The 14472-nt window shown below is 34.2% G+C and overlaps 1 protein-coding gene across 3 annotated transcripts in view; it reads left to right on the top strand.

Annotated features, from left to right (window-relative positions):
- smarca2 (SWI/SNF related, matrix associated, actin dependent regulator of chromatin, subfamily a, member 2) overlaps positions 1 to 14472 on the top strand; it is a 151822-nt gene that overhangs the window by 97206 nt on the left and 40144 nt on the right. For all 3 annotated transcript variants that reach the window (XM_039758580.1, XM_039758578.1, XM_039758579.1), the window contains 5 exons: positions 3692 to 3778; positions 4686 to 4732; positions 5713 to 5879; positions 11653 to 11816; positions 12193 to 12420. In XM_039758580.1, coding sequence (XP_039614514.1) covers positions 3692 to 3778; positions 4686 to 4732; positions 5713 to 5879; positions 11653 to 11816; positions 12193 to 12420 — 693 coding nt within the window. The remainder of the gene's footprint in view (positions 1 to 3691; positions 3779 to 4685; positions 4733 to 5712; positions 5880 to 11652; positions 11817 to 12192; positions 12421 to 14472) is intronic.

The raw sequence follows: 14472 nt of genomic DNA, 5'->3' as shown, positions 1-14472 counted from the left end.
AAAACGCATTACACAATTGAGAAGGCAGCAAAAGAATATGAAACAAGTGACACATACAAGCATATTCTTGCATAGTAGTGCAGCTACTTCGGAAACAAAGCACGGTGTAAAACTAAAGTTTAAATTAAGTTCATAGACAGGCTGCCGCTGGCGTTTGTTATGCCTACGACGAATACGATACTTGCAAGATACAAGTTTAATGAGAAGACGCAGGGTATAAACAAAACTTTTGTTCAGTTCACTTTGTAACAGAGTTAAAATTGCTGTAACGGAGTTAAAATTGCTGGTGAAGGACTGTGCTTATGCTTATTCATGAGTACCGATTTGGGTAGTGAACACTTCGATGAATGAAACCTGTTATCTTTACAACGGTTCACAAACAAGGTATATCACTTGAACACAACACATCCTCAAAATACGAACCTGATTGAAAGAAATAATGATAATCAAATCCTTGATGACAGCAACACTCATAACAGTGACAAAACTATTACATTGACAATCATGTTACGTTATTTTTAAAATGTTTCCTTTTCTTTTTTCATAACTTTTTTAACACTACTTCTCCGCTTGGAAGCGCGGGTATTTTGCTTATATATATATATATATATATATATATATATATATATATATATATATATATATATATATATATATATATATATATATATATATATATATATATATATATATATATATATAAATATATATATATATATATATATATATATATATATATATATATATATATATATATATATATATATATATATATATATATATATATATATATATATATATATATATATATATATATATATATATATATATATATATAAAATAAATAAATAAATAAATAAAATAAGAGTTTTACTTTGCTTAGGTCAAATTTAACGTTTTGCACAATTAATTCCATGTTGTGGATTCCACATTGCAAGGCAGAGGAGCAAAGTTCCTCTGTGTCACTCGAAACTAATAATTTTCCTCCCTCCCCCTTACGTTTCAATAAGCACAATATGTATGTATCTAAGCATTTAATCTTACATTGCGTGTATCAACTATCCGTTTCTATTTTGTGTACAATACAAAAGGGCCCCTAAAGAAAGAAAAGTCATCTTTCCTGTGTCTAATGGATGAATTCCATAAAAAGAAAAAACTATCCTTGGTCAGGTTACTGCACCCTTTCTTATGACAAACTCCTGTATGAATAACCTGCCGTTATACTAAAAACAGCTTTGTTAGTTCTTTTCGTTTTGTTTTTTTTTTATCCATTAGTAACTTACAAGCAGTTAATAATTTTTTTCTTTCACACCTCTTAAGAATTATAAATGCTTTTTTTTGTAATAGACCTTAAAGGAATCTATGACAACGTGCACTGGTGGGATTGCATGGACAGGGAAATGTAGAGGATATTTTAAAGTTCTGTTTACTAACTAAACATAAATTAAAAAGTTACCAACCATATCTCTCCTAATAATATGTCCACTCTTACAAAACAAACTGTTACTTTGTAAATCTAAAGTAACATTGTTTTTTTTTTAATATAATTTCTTGATCCCTAAAGCTTCTTTTATTATTAAGCAGTTGAAAAAGACATTTTACTGAAAAGAAAAGGTTTATTTTACAATGTTAACATTCACAGTGCAGTATCAATAGGTAGGATTTACAGGTTGAAATCAAAGACCCTTCAAAACTCAAATTATGTAAACCAGTGATCTATTAACATTTGTAAAGAACTTGTACATTGTTTTCAACCCTTTTTCTGAAGAACTTAGTGGCTGATGATTTTTCTATAATACATGTACTTCTTGAACAAGTCCAGTTCTTTAAGTCTCTTTTTATTTAAAAAGCTTGTTATTGAATGCATTAAATTGCCAAATTGTTGTGTATTTATTTTTCATTCAAAAAGCTATTCCTTAAGGTGAAAACTGACACACATAGTATTGTTGAAGAATGTTCAATATTATTTCTTATAGGAAAAAAATACCTGTAAGTCAGTCAGTAGGGCTTAGTTATAGTGTCAATTGTTAATTGGATATGCCGGATATACTGTGTAAATAAGTGCTTATCTGTATGCAGTATTTGACAGGGACTAATATTAGTTCACTTGAACTGCTTATTGTTCAACATGCTACATACAGTCCTTGGTGTTGGTGTGAAAGAGAATGCAAAAGAACTCTGTGTTAAAGCGGTATTCGGTAATATTGCAACAGTGATTTAAAATTGATTCATTCAAAGCTAAAAATTGGTAAAAAAAAATAGCTTTCTATTAGACAGGACTTTATTAGCATCAAAACTTTAAAGTATAACTATCTCATTCTTCAGAGGTTTAGAGTAAATCAAATCCATCAAAAAAAAAAATTCTCATAAATATTGATATATTGAAATGACCTTTCTTGGTGGATACCTACTGCCCTAGATGTACCATCCTGGAAAATTTTGACTTTTTAGCTAAACAGGAAATTTTTTTTTTTTTTTTTTTGATTTGTGAGTGAGTTGCATTATATAGTTATAGATGCTCTAATACCATGCAGAAATGATACTGGCACAGATTTAATGACTTCTGTGTAAGAGGTGATATTATTTCTACCTGAGTAGCTTATTGCTTTCCTCAGCTATTTTGAAAGAATTAAGGCACAAGTAAAGTAACCAAGAAAAAAATGCATATAAAAATTGGTTTTAACTATGATTCTGATTTTCATTGAAAGGGAAAATGTGCACATCCAAGACAGAGCAAAATTAAACTAAGTAATCAAATTAATAGGAGTATTCCAGCTGTGATTAATAAATTATTTAAAAATAAAAACCAAAAAGCTCAAAAAGGTAAACTGAAGAATCAAATTTTAAAAGTATTGATGGGGAACTCTTGACTTTTATTTCTTTAGCCAGAGGTTGTGCTGGATAAATGCTTTATAGTTTGTTTAAGAAAATAATAGTGAAATAGCTATCAAAAAAATATTGATTAGAAAAAAAATTTGATAGTACAAAAATTGGTAATTTATGGGAAATTTCCGCTGCTGTTTGCCCTGATTCAAAAAACGACTGATTCATATATAGACTTGAAATGAACAGCCCAGTAGGAAAAGCAGTGAATGACATACATAGATATGGATAAGGCATATCATTTGAAGGGAATTTTATGTAATAATGTATAATTTTATCTAGAATCACAATTCATAAATGATTTCCAAGTCACTTAGTAAATACTATAGTTTTAGCAAATATGGTTTTTAATTTTGATGTACAGTGCATATTAAACGTACATCACCAAAAGGCTTGTGAATTCTACACATTAACTAATGATACTTAGCTAGTTGCTTTTGTGCTTTTTGATTAATATTAAACACTTATGAGCAACTGTGTTTTTTGTTTGATAACCATGGTATGTTTATGCATAAGCTTCTAGTTAATCTGTCTGAAATTTAGCCTGAGTGTAGGAGTTGATGCTTAGTTTGAATTACATATGTCATCTTTGTAGCAATATGACTGAAAATAATCCTTTTTCATTCATATGACTTTTTCTCCTGACAATATATTTTACATTAATATATAGTTAATGTTAAGATGTTTAGATGTACTCTTTTGTATGTTGAAAATATACTGCATTTTGTGTACTATATAACGTCATTTTGTTAGTTTATGCCTAAGAAATTTACAAAGATTTTAATATATATTGTTTTCTTTTAATCAGGGCAAAGGAGGAGCTAAAACTCTCATGAACACCATCATGCAACTAAGAAAAATTTGCAATCACCCGTTTATGTTTCAGCATATTGAGGTTTGCATTTTATTAAAAAAAAAACCCACAATGACTTGCTATATTAAAGACAGAATTTAAAGAGTATGTTTGTTACTTGCCACACAATTATACAGTGCTTAGAGCATCACATTTAGTTTTCTTCTTGTCTTTGTGATGTTTGTATGCTCTCCTATGACAGACTAATTCTTCATGATCCTGCAGTAGTGGTCTGGATGGATGAATAAATATTTTTAGCTGTTTCTGCATGGGAAGTAAAAAACAATATGACTGTTGCTTGGTTCTAGAGATGAACGAAATGGTGAATGTTTTAATTGGATAATTTTAGAATGCATTCTGTATTTTTAAAATTACACCTGGTACCTGTTACCTAATTTTTTTACACTGTAACAATCTCTTTATTTTATTTTTATATTTTTAAAAAATAGGGTAGCACAATGGCTTAGTGTTAGCATTACTGCTACTTGACTCAGACTTTCTTGAATTCTAATCCCACCCAAGAGTGTGGAGCTTGCCCATTCTTCTCATATTGACAAGTGTTGTTCTGCTGAAACTCTGATTATTCCTACACATTCCAAAGAGGTGCATACTTGGTTTATTGGGGATTTTAAGTTGGGCCCATATGAAAGTGAATGTGAGTGTATATTTGTGGCAGTAGGGCCTACAATGAAAAGGTGCCCTATTTAATTATGGCTCCTGTTTTGGGGTAGTAAAGCTCTTTGCAGTTATAGTATATAGCATTAGGTTTGTTGATTTCATTGAATAACTACAAGGCTAAGGGCTTTCTCATTAATTCAGTATACTTTTGAGATACTGTAATTGTATTTTTACCAAGCTCTGTATGGTTTTTAATTTGTTCAGGAGTGATAGCAAAGTACATTATTAAATTGCCTCAGTGATTTATTTATTGCCTATTATTCATTTTAAGGAGTCATTTGCAGAGCATTTGGAGTATCCTAATGGTATCATAAATGGGTGAGTTACATTTTAATTTTAAAAAGTAATTTGCATGCATCATCAGCATTACTAATTTTCTCAGTTTACCTAGATTACTTGGCTTCTAGACATATCTTTTTCCTCTTCTCTCTATTGTCTTGGGCGTGCTCTGTGAAGATACCCATAAATCTCCTATCCTCTAATACCACCACCAAATATATCTTCTTTGGCCAACCTTCCATATTGTTGCATCTCTTTACCCAATATTCCTCTGCTTTTTGCTCCATATGGCTAAGCCATCTTGGTCTGTTTATCCTAGGCACTACTTCTTTCATCTCCAAATTAAGTCTTCCATCTAAGTTGTTATTTCCAGCTTTAATTTATGTTCTACTTTTATCTACTATACATCAGTCCCCTTCAGCATACTGCTTCTCACATTGCTTTCATAAACTAGACACTTCATTGTTAGAGAGACAGCTATAAAAATCAGAATGGGGGGATACCATGCACTTCTCACTCTGGCTATCACTGCTGTGCCTCAGCCCTTTTCTGCACTCAAAAAATCATGTAGCTGAACTTCCCAGCTTTCCAAAAAATTCAATGCCTGTATCTAAATATTTACTTACTGCATCAACATTCTGCTCTTCTCTCACACACTTTATACCAATTAAAGTCACACATATATAAGTCACTCATTTGTCTTCAGTCCTTTGCCTTGGGGCCTTTTTCTTCAAACTATAATTCAATTTCGCCATTTTCTTCAGTTCTGCTTCACTTTATCTTATCAAGCAAGTTTTAGAGCAGTACCTGTTTGTGATTTAACCCAGTTTTTCAGACATAATAATTATGCCTTCTTCATTGATCAATTTACAGAATTTGCTTAATTTATTTTTTCTCAAAATTAAATACTATAAACAACTTAAAGCCCATATGTTCTCCAGCAGAACATTTTAAAATTCTGTTTTTTTTTAACTTGTCCTAGCAGCATTTAAAAAACACTGTCTGCTTTTCTTTTTTAGACCACACCTTTACCGAGCCTCTGGAAAATTTGAGCTTCTAGATCGCATTTTGCCAAAACTCAGAGCAACAGGACACAGAGTTCTTCTTTTTTGCCAAATGACTTCATTGATGACAATTATGGAAGATTATTTTGTTTTCCGTAACTTTTTGTACCTCCGGTTAGATGGTAAGTGTGCAACATGGATAATGAAGTTGGTAAGAAGGTGGTCTGCTTAAACTGAAAGCTGTGGTGCCATGTAGCCTTGTACTATTTATTTTTAAAATGCAACTATATTCTGCTGATTGGTATTTGCTTTTAGGAGATTTTGCATTCAGTTAACTTTTGTATGTATTATTGACAGAATCAAATATATATTTGTATTATTTCAGCAAGTCAAGCATTGTTTTGAGGTTTGATACTTGGTGACACCCAAAGCCAGTAAATTGGCAGTTGCAAAACAGCTCTGATTATAGTCTTGTAAACAACATGAAAATAGGAGAACAGAAAAGAAAAAGTTAGAAGGATTCCTATCAGTGTAAACATTTATAGTTCTTTCTGGTGAAACAGCACAAGGCCAAAATACAGAAATAAAATAGTTCCACGTCCTTTTGCAAGGGTCTTCCTACTTTTCATTACATTTCAACCTTACTTAAAAAATAGAAGGAGTAGAGATACAGTATAAGAGTACAGTATGAATAACATAACATGCAATAAATCAGTTAAATTTAAATTGTGAATAGATCCTAAAATGTTTAAACATTATGATTACCTAGCAGAAATCTGTCAAGAGATCTGACCTTTGCTATCCATAGCCAGCTTGCTGAATGTGGAAGTCTGAGAGGTCTGGGAAGCATGCAAGAATTGAGTGATATGCTTATTTATGACAAAGTATTGCTGGCTGCTGTTAATCACGTTGATATTAGAAAAGACAGATTAGGGTAGGCAAGTCTTTACAAACAGTGTCAACACAATGTTACTGAGAGCTCAAAGAGCTTCAAGTTCAATGTTTTAGAGTATCATTTGTTAAGATGTTGCATGCTATAGATTTGTTATTTGTAAATGAAATTAAGCCATGTCGATAACAGGGAGAAGTCTCTTTGACTTAACAGAGACTGAATGTTGGACAGATAAAAGTACACTTGTATGGACTGGGTGTTGGGCAATGGTCATGGGGTCCAGCGGCTGTGGGGCATCTGTTAGTGAAGAAAAGTTCACAGATCTTGACTTTGCCAATGCTGCTGTGATCTTCGTGGAGTCAATGGAGGCTCTAATCAGCACGCTTGAGAGACTGAGCTGGGCTTGCGAGTTTCCTGGATAAAAACCAAGATCCAGGCCTTTAATGACCTCTTGGGCACAGCCATCAGCAGTGTGTCTGTTTTCGGAGAGAGAGTTGACCTTGTTGAGAGGTTTACTTACCTTGGCAGTGACATTCATGTCTCTGGTGACTCTTCCTATGAAGTCAGTAGATGGATTGGGAGAGCATGGTGGGTCATGAGGTTGCTGGAAAGGGGTGTGTGGTGCTCCCGATATCTATGCAAAAGGACGAAGGTCCATTTCTTTAGAGTCGTGGTGCTTCCTGTCTTGCTATATGGTTGCGAGACATGGATGCTATTCTGTGACCTGAGACAAAGACTGGACTCCTTTGGTACTGTGTCTCTCCGGAAAATCCTTGGGTTTGAATTTGTGTCGAATGAGCGGTTCTCATGGAGTCCCGAATGAGGCACATTACCTGCATTGTGAGGGAGCGTCAGTTATGGCACTACGGCCATGTGGCACGTTTCCCCAAGTGTGATCCGGCTTGTAAGATTCTCATTGTTGGGGATCCGAGTGGCTGGACCAGGCCAGTTGGTCACCCACGTAACACCTGGCTGCAGCAGATAGAGTGTCATTTCCAGAGGGTGGAACTGGACCGCATGTCTGCCTGGGGGGTTTCAAACCGGGATCCCAAGTTGTTTCGTTGTGTAGTGAGTGAGGCTGATACAGTGGGGTCCATAAATATTTGGACAGAGACAACTTTTTTCTAATTTTGGTTCTGTACATTACCACAATGAATTTTAAATGAAACAACTCAGATGCAGTTGAAGTGCAGACTTTCAGCTTTAATTCAGTGGGGTGAACAAAATGATTGCATAAAAATGTGAGGCAGCTAAAGTATTTTTTTTAACACAATCCCTTTATTTCAGGGGCTCAAAAGTAATTGGACAAATTAAATAACGGGAAATAAAATGTTCATTTCTAATACTTGGTTGCAAACCCTTTGCTGGCAATGACAGCCTGAAGTCTTGAACTCCTGGACATCACCAGATGCTGGGTTTCCTCCTTTTTAATGCTCTGCCAGGCCTTTACTGCAGCAGCTTTCAGTTGCTGTTTGTTTGTGGGCCTTTCTGTCCGAAGTTTAGTCTTCAACAAGTGAAATGCATGCTCTGTTGGGTTAAGATCAGGTGACTGATTTGGCCATTCAAGAATTTTCTACTTCTTTGCTTTAATAAACTCCTGGGTTGCTTTGGCTGTATGTTTTGGGTCATTGTCCATCTGTATCATGAAACGGCGCCCAATCAATTTGACTGCATTTAGCTGGATTTGACCAGACAGTGTGTCTCTGAACACCTCAGAATTCAATCGGCTGCTTCTGTCCTGTGTCACATCATCAATAAACACTAGTGTCTCGGTGCCACTGACAGCCATGCACGCCCAAGCCATCACACTGCCTCCACCGTGTTTTACAGATGATGCGGTATGCTTTGGATAATGAGCTGTTCCATGCCTTCTCCATACTTTTTTCTTGCCATCATTCTGGTAGAGGTTGATCTTGGTTTCATATGTCCAAAGAATGTTTTTCCAGAACTGTGCTGGCTTTTTTAGATGTTCTTCAGCAAAGTCCAATTTAGCCGTTCTATTCTTGAGGCTTATGAGTAGCTTGCACCTTGCAGTGCACACTCTGTATTTACTTACATGCAGTCTTCTCTTTATGGTAGACTTGGATATCGATACGCCTACTCCCTGGAGAGTGTTGTTCACTTGTTTGGCTGTTGTGAAGGGGTTTCTCTTCACCATGGAAATTATTCTGCGATCATCCTCCACTGTTGTCTTTCGTGGACGTCCAGGTCTTTTTGCGTTGCTGAGTTCACCAGTGCTTGCTTTCTTTCTCAGGATGTACCAAACTGTAGATTTTGCCACTCATAATATTGTAGCAATTTCTCGGATGGGTTTTTTCTATTTTCGCAGCTTAAGGATGGCTTCTTTCACCTGCATGGAGAGCTCCTTTGACCGCATGTTGTCTGTTCACAGCAAAATCTTCCACATGCAAGCACCACAAATCAACTCCAGGCCTTTTATCTACTTAATTGATAATGACATAATGACGGACGTGCCCACATCTGCCCATGAAATAGCCTTTGAGTCAATTGCCCAATTACATTTGAGCCCCTGAAATGAAGGGATTGTGTTAAAAAATGCTTTAGTTGCCTCACATTTTTATGCAATCATTTTGTTCACCCCACTGAATTAAAGCTGAAAGTCTGCACTTCAACTGCATCTGAGTTGTTTCATTTAAAATTCATTGTGGTAATGTACAGAACCAAAATTAGAAAAAGTTGTCTCTGTCCAAATATTTATGGACCTAAATGTAGTCTCTAAACAATTTGGCAAAAACCAGTTCAGTCCTGGAGTAGACATGCTTGTTTATTTGGAAGAGAGGGCTTTTCAGAATTCATCCAATGCAGTCAGGACACTCAGGTGCTGCAAGCTTAGAAAGGTCAATTTTAGTGAAAAGTACCTGGATATTTATAAAAGTGTCAAGGTACAACAACATATTTAAATCTTATAATGCACACCTAGTTATTTCAATATTATGATAATTAATTCTGCATTAATTTGTAGCTGTGCAGTGAGAGCTCAGCTATCATTTGAACTTATGCCTTAGTCTGATATTATAGAAATTTGTTCAACTGATTTATGCTTTTCCCAAAGGTGCTTATTTAACCTGAAGTTGGATGATCTTTGTAAATTTTTTGTGTTGAAGGTAGCATACATAGATGAAATATTGTATGACCTGTTATTATTACCAGTATATTAAAAGTTAGTACATCAGTTGAATTTAGCATATACATTATAAGGTAATTTTCAGGTGACTGTCATGTTGTCAGCAAGTTAATTATATATTTGAATTTTAAAGCTACACATGGGGCCGTGAGAGCACACTTCATAGCGGACAATCTGTTTAATTTACACATACTGTATGGTGCTTACCCTGAAGTGGGAATATACTGTATATACATTTATTTTAAGGGTTTATTATTAACTTAAAACTTTGAAATCTATTCACTAGCATTTTTGTTACTGCAGTGAAAACTTTTATTATTTGCTGGAGGACTGCTAAGTGCTGCGCAATATCACGTTCTTCCATCTAAGATGGCTGCAGTCAAGCATTAGGCACATATGCCACAAGAAGGGTTCATAAGTTTGTATGCTGTCATGTGGGGTAGTTGAGTAAATTCTCCACTAACAATGAAAAGACCACAAAACATCTATTTAAGTTAATAGCAAAATAAAGACAAACACTTCGTGTAAAATAAGTTTTTTTAAAATTATTTAATTCTATTTCAATAAAGTAACAGTGTACAACCAAGTAGATTAAAATTTGCAGAATAAATAACTTCAGAATCAGTCATGGGGAAAAAAAACTTCAGAGCATTAAAAACTGAAGAAAACTTAGAAAAATCAAAACCTAAAAGAACAAGAATTCTACCCCAACAGAAAGTACTAGAAAGAGAGGAGAACCAAGAGCAGCAGGAAAAAAACACACACAAAATAAATATAATCTTTCTCCCCTTTTTGAATGTTTTCTAATTTTTATCAGTTAAATCTTGTAATGTTTAAAGATTTGAGCAGATCCTCTAAATGAAAATTAGGTTTTTTCCCAATTTCAAATAATGTAGAACGTGAGTTACCCACTGAGTTATAAAAGGTGGGTTGAGATCCTTCCAGTTAAGCAAAATAAGTCAACATGCTATTAATGCAGTATAGACTATTACAATCAACCTATCCTTAGCCACTTTTTAGGTTTAAGAAGATTGAAAAAGCTGATTAATGTCTAGTGGAGCAACAAATAAATGCTTCTTTGCCTTGAAGTGCATTCGTGCGTTGGGTCCATGTTCTAAAGGTAGCTGGATTATTGGTATATTGACAAAAGTTAATATTTACGTGGTACAAAGCAGTGAATGTAAAGAAGTACAGCAAGACTCGATTTCCATTGCTGACCAGGATGGTATAAAATTATAATTTTGTGCCGATTTCCAGGTCTTTATAGTATATTATATTTGCCACCCAATAATAAAATTGAAAGGTAGTGCCATGTCACCTTCTACTTTTGGTCTTTGTAGAGTCACCTTTTGATTGTGTGTATGTCACAAATTCCAAATAAATGAGGATATAATTTATTATATAATAAGATTTATTAATGTACTGTATATAGGGATGCTCTGGAAAAGAAATAGAAGCTTAGGAAGGATGTTCATCTGAAGAGACCACATGAATGGAGTCATTAATAAAGACCATGAACCATACAATACACTAAATGCAGACAAGATCTAGAAAGATTTGCTTAAATAATGGCATATTAAAAAAATCTGTATTTAATTTAAAAAGGTATAAATTGAAGGAAGCATATAATTTTGTAATATGACACTTCATTTTTTATTTATTATGAACATGCCTTTAAAATATAAACCTTAAGATGAAAAATCATGTATTAGTATCTTACGGTATGAAAAAAATTTATCTGAAAAGCAAATGAGGTATAGAACAGTCTCTGGTACATTGGGAGTTGGAAGCAATATTATTTTAAAAATTATTTGGTCCGTAACATGGTTCTTCCTTTATTAGTGCTTGATATGTGTGGTTCTTGTGATAAAAAGTGTCTTTTCAGTACATTTTCTAAACTTGGCATAATAATTTATAGGCACAACAAAATCTGAAGACCGTGCTATGTTATTGAAGAAGTTTAATGAACCAAATTCACAGTACTTCATTTTCCTGTTGAGCACCAGGGCTGGAGGTCTGGGTTTGAACCTTCAGGCTGCTGACACTGTTGTAATATTTGACAGTGACTGGAACCCACATCAGGTTAGTTAGTCTTTTAGACGTAATATTCCATTTAAAACTGATATTTTTAGGTACAAATAAAGAACCAAACTGTAATTATTCAAATAGTATGTGCATGCTCAGATATTAAAAAATATTGCTTAATATGTGTCCTAATTATACAGTTATTCATTTTATAAGGTAATGTTGAATGAAACTTCATATGAATGTATTCCTGTTCAACATAATTATAAAGAAAGTATTTTTTATGAAAAAATAAAGTGCCTGCATGGTTTTGGTTTTCCCACATCAATGTTAAGGACTTACCTTTGCTGTTGCAGTAAACAGAATGATTCCATTGTGTGTTAGATTAAAATTTTTTATATAAAAATGTATTAATGTCTTTTGTGGTTTGTAGGATTTGCAGGCTCAGGATAGGGCTCATCGTATTGGGCAACAGAATGAGGTGAGAGTGCTGCGTCTCTGTACTGTCAACAGCGTGGAGGAGAAGATCTTGGCTGCAGCAAAATATAAACTTAATGTTGATCAAAAAGTCATACAAGCTGGCATGTTTGACCAGAAGTCTTCAAGCCATGAGAGAAGAGCCTTTCTTCAAGCAATTTTAGAGCATGAGGAACAAAATGAGGTATGTTAATTATTAAGTGTGTCAAGTTATAATGTGTATTTGCTAGAAGCCATCAAAATGTCAGAATGAAAACGCACAGTGAATAGAACAATAAATATAAAGAATATATATGGTTGGCTAATTTGCTTAAGTAGCTTCTCAAACAAGAAATAACATACCACTGACATTGAGCTACTCTGCCAGCTTCTTGACCTTTTTTTCAATACAGTATCTTTTAAGGATTGCCACTTTAATATGGACCATTTAAATTCTTACATAATAAAAATGTGCCTTTTGTCTGTTTAAACAGTGTAAATCTGTCTTAATGTAAAGATTGTTTTGAATAGTATTTGTTTGATTTTTCATATGTTGCTGCCCTTTGTCATAGTAAATGTTATTAGACCATCATCTAATATGTAATATAGTTTTAAAAGCAACTGACTGAACAATCCTCATTAAATTGTGCAATGTATCTTTCTCAAACCTGCTAAACCCTGTTCAGACTCTAGAATGGTTGAGTCCTAGTCCATCTTAAAGCCCACTCCCTACCCACACCTACACCCCAACACTCCCTTATAGAAAGCCACTTTAGAATCTCCAGGACACCCAATGTGCCTCCTTGGGATTTGGGAGAAAAACTGTATTAACCAGAGAAAAACACAAATAAACACAGGGAGAACATGGCTCACCTAAGCAAACTGCCATTGAGCAAGTAATTTGAAAATGGTGCTATATCCATGAGGCAGCATATCTAACCACTATGCCACCATGTCACCCAATGCAAAATATTGATATGTAATTTTTTTTTTTTTAACTAAGTAACATTCTCAAGCCCACTTAATCTCATTAATGTCATTTAAAATAATAATTACACCATTGGATTCAGTAACTGGTTATGCCACCTTTAGCAGATCTTACTGCAATCAGATGTTTTGGTCAACTCTTTCTTACAGAACCATTTCAGTTCAGTGACATTTTAAATTTTTTGGCATGTATTTTCTCATGTCAGGTCCTGCTGTAATATCTTAGTAAGTTTTTTTTTTTAACTTATGTTTTTTTCATCTTTGTTTTGCAGTACTTCATGTCGATAACCAACATGTTTTGTAGAATTCTGTTATAAACACCACAATTCTTTGTTCCTTCAAAGGTGGCTAGGTCTGTTACACCAAGCTCCTGTAAACCTTAGCATTACCACTGCTCCGCTTGACGGCTGGTATGAGGATTTCTGTTTAGAAACTAATTTTCCTTGTCATTTTTGTACCCAAAAGTTGCACCTCTGACTTATCTGTCTTAAGAACTTGGTAACTTTTAAAGATACTTAAGTTTATTGGGAATGAATTGTGTTCTTTTTAGTGACTTTGTAGAGCTTCCTAGGCCAGTAGTCATCAACAACTTTTTTCAGCATCATAAATGCATTTTGGTTATGGTATGATGCACCCCTAGTCCACATCTGCTGACAGCTTCACTCTGAATGTCAACAACAACAACAACAAAATTTATTTATATAGCACATTTTCATACAAAAAAGTAGCTCAAAGTGCTTTACATAATGAAGAAAAATAAAAAGATAAAATAAATTAAAATAAAATAAGAAATTAAAATAAGACAACATTAGTTGACAAAAAAAAAAGAGTAAGGTCCAATGGCCAGGGAGGACAGAAAAAAAAAAAAACTCCAGACGGCTGGAGAAAAAAATAAAATCTGCAGATGTTCCAGGCCACAAGACCGCCCAGTCCCCTCTGGGCATTCTACCTAACATAAATAAAACAGTCCTCTTTGTATTTAGGGTTCTCACGGACGGACTTAATGATGATGGTCACGTAGACTTCTGGCTTTTAATCCATCACTGTTGAAACATCACGGTGCATTGAGTAGATGCGCCACCACCAAAAAGACACCGGAAAAAGAAACAGAAGAGAGAGTAGGGGGTTAGTACAGATTTTAGAGCCACCATGAATAGTTATTATAATGAATTGGAAATACAGAGTGTCAGGATTAAATTACAGGGAGGTTATGAGAAGGCCATGTTAAAATAATGTGTTCTCAGCAGTTTTTTAAAGTGCTCCACTGTAT

This window comes from Polypterus senegalus, chromosome 7 (assembly GCF_016835505.1).
Source record: "Polypterus senegalus isolate Bchr_013 chromosome 7, ASM1683550v1, whole genome shotgun sequence".
Taxonomy (NCBI): Eukaryota; Metazoa; Chordata; class Cladistia; order Polypteriformes; family Polypteridae; genus Polypterus; species Polypterus senegalus.
The sequence above is the reverse complement of the archived record's forward strand: the minus strand, read 5'-3'. Positions and strand labels throughout refer to the sequence as shown.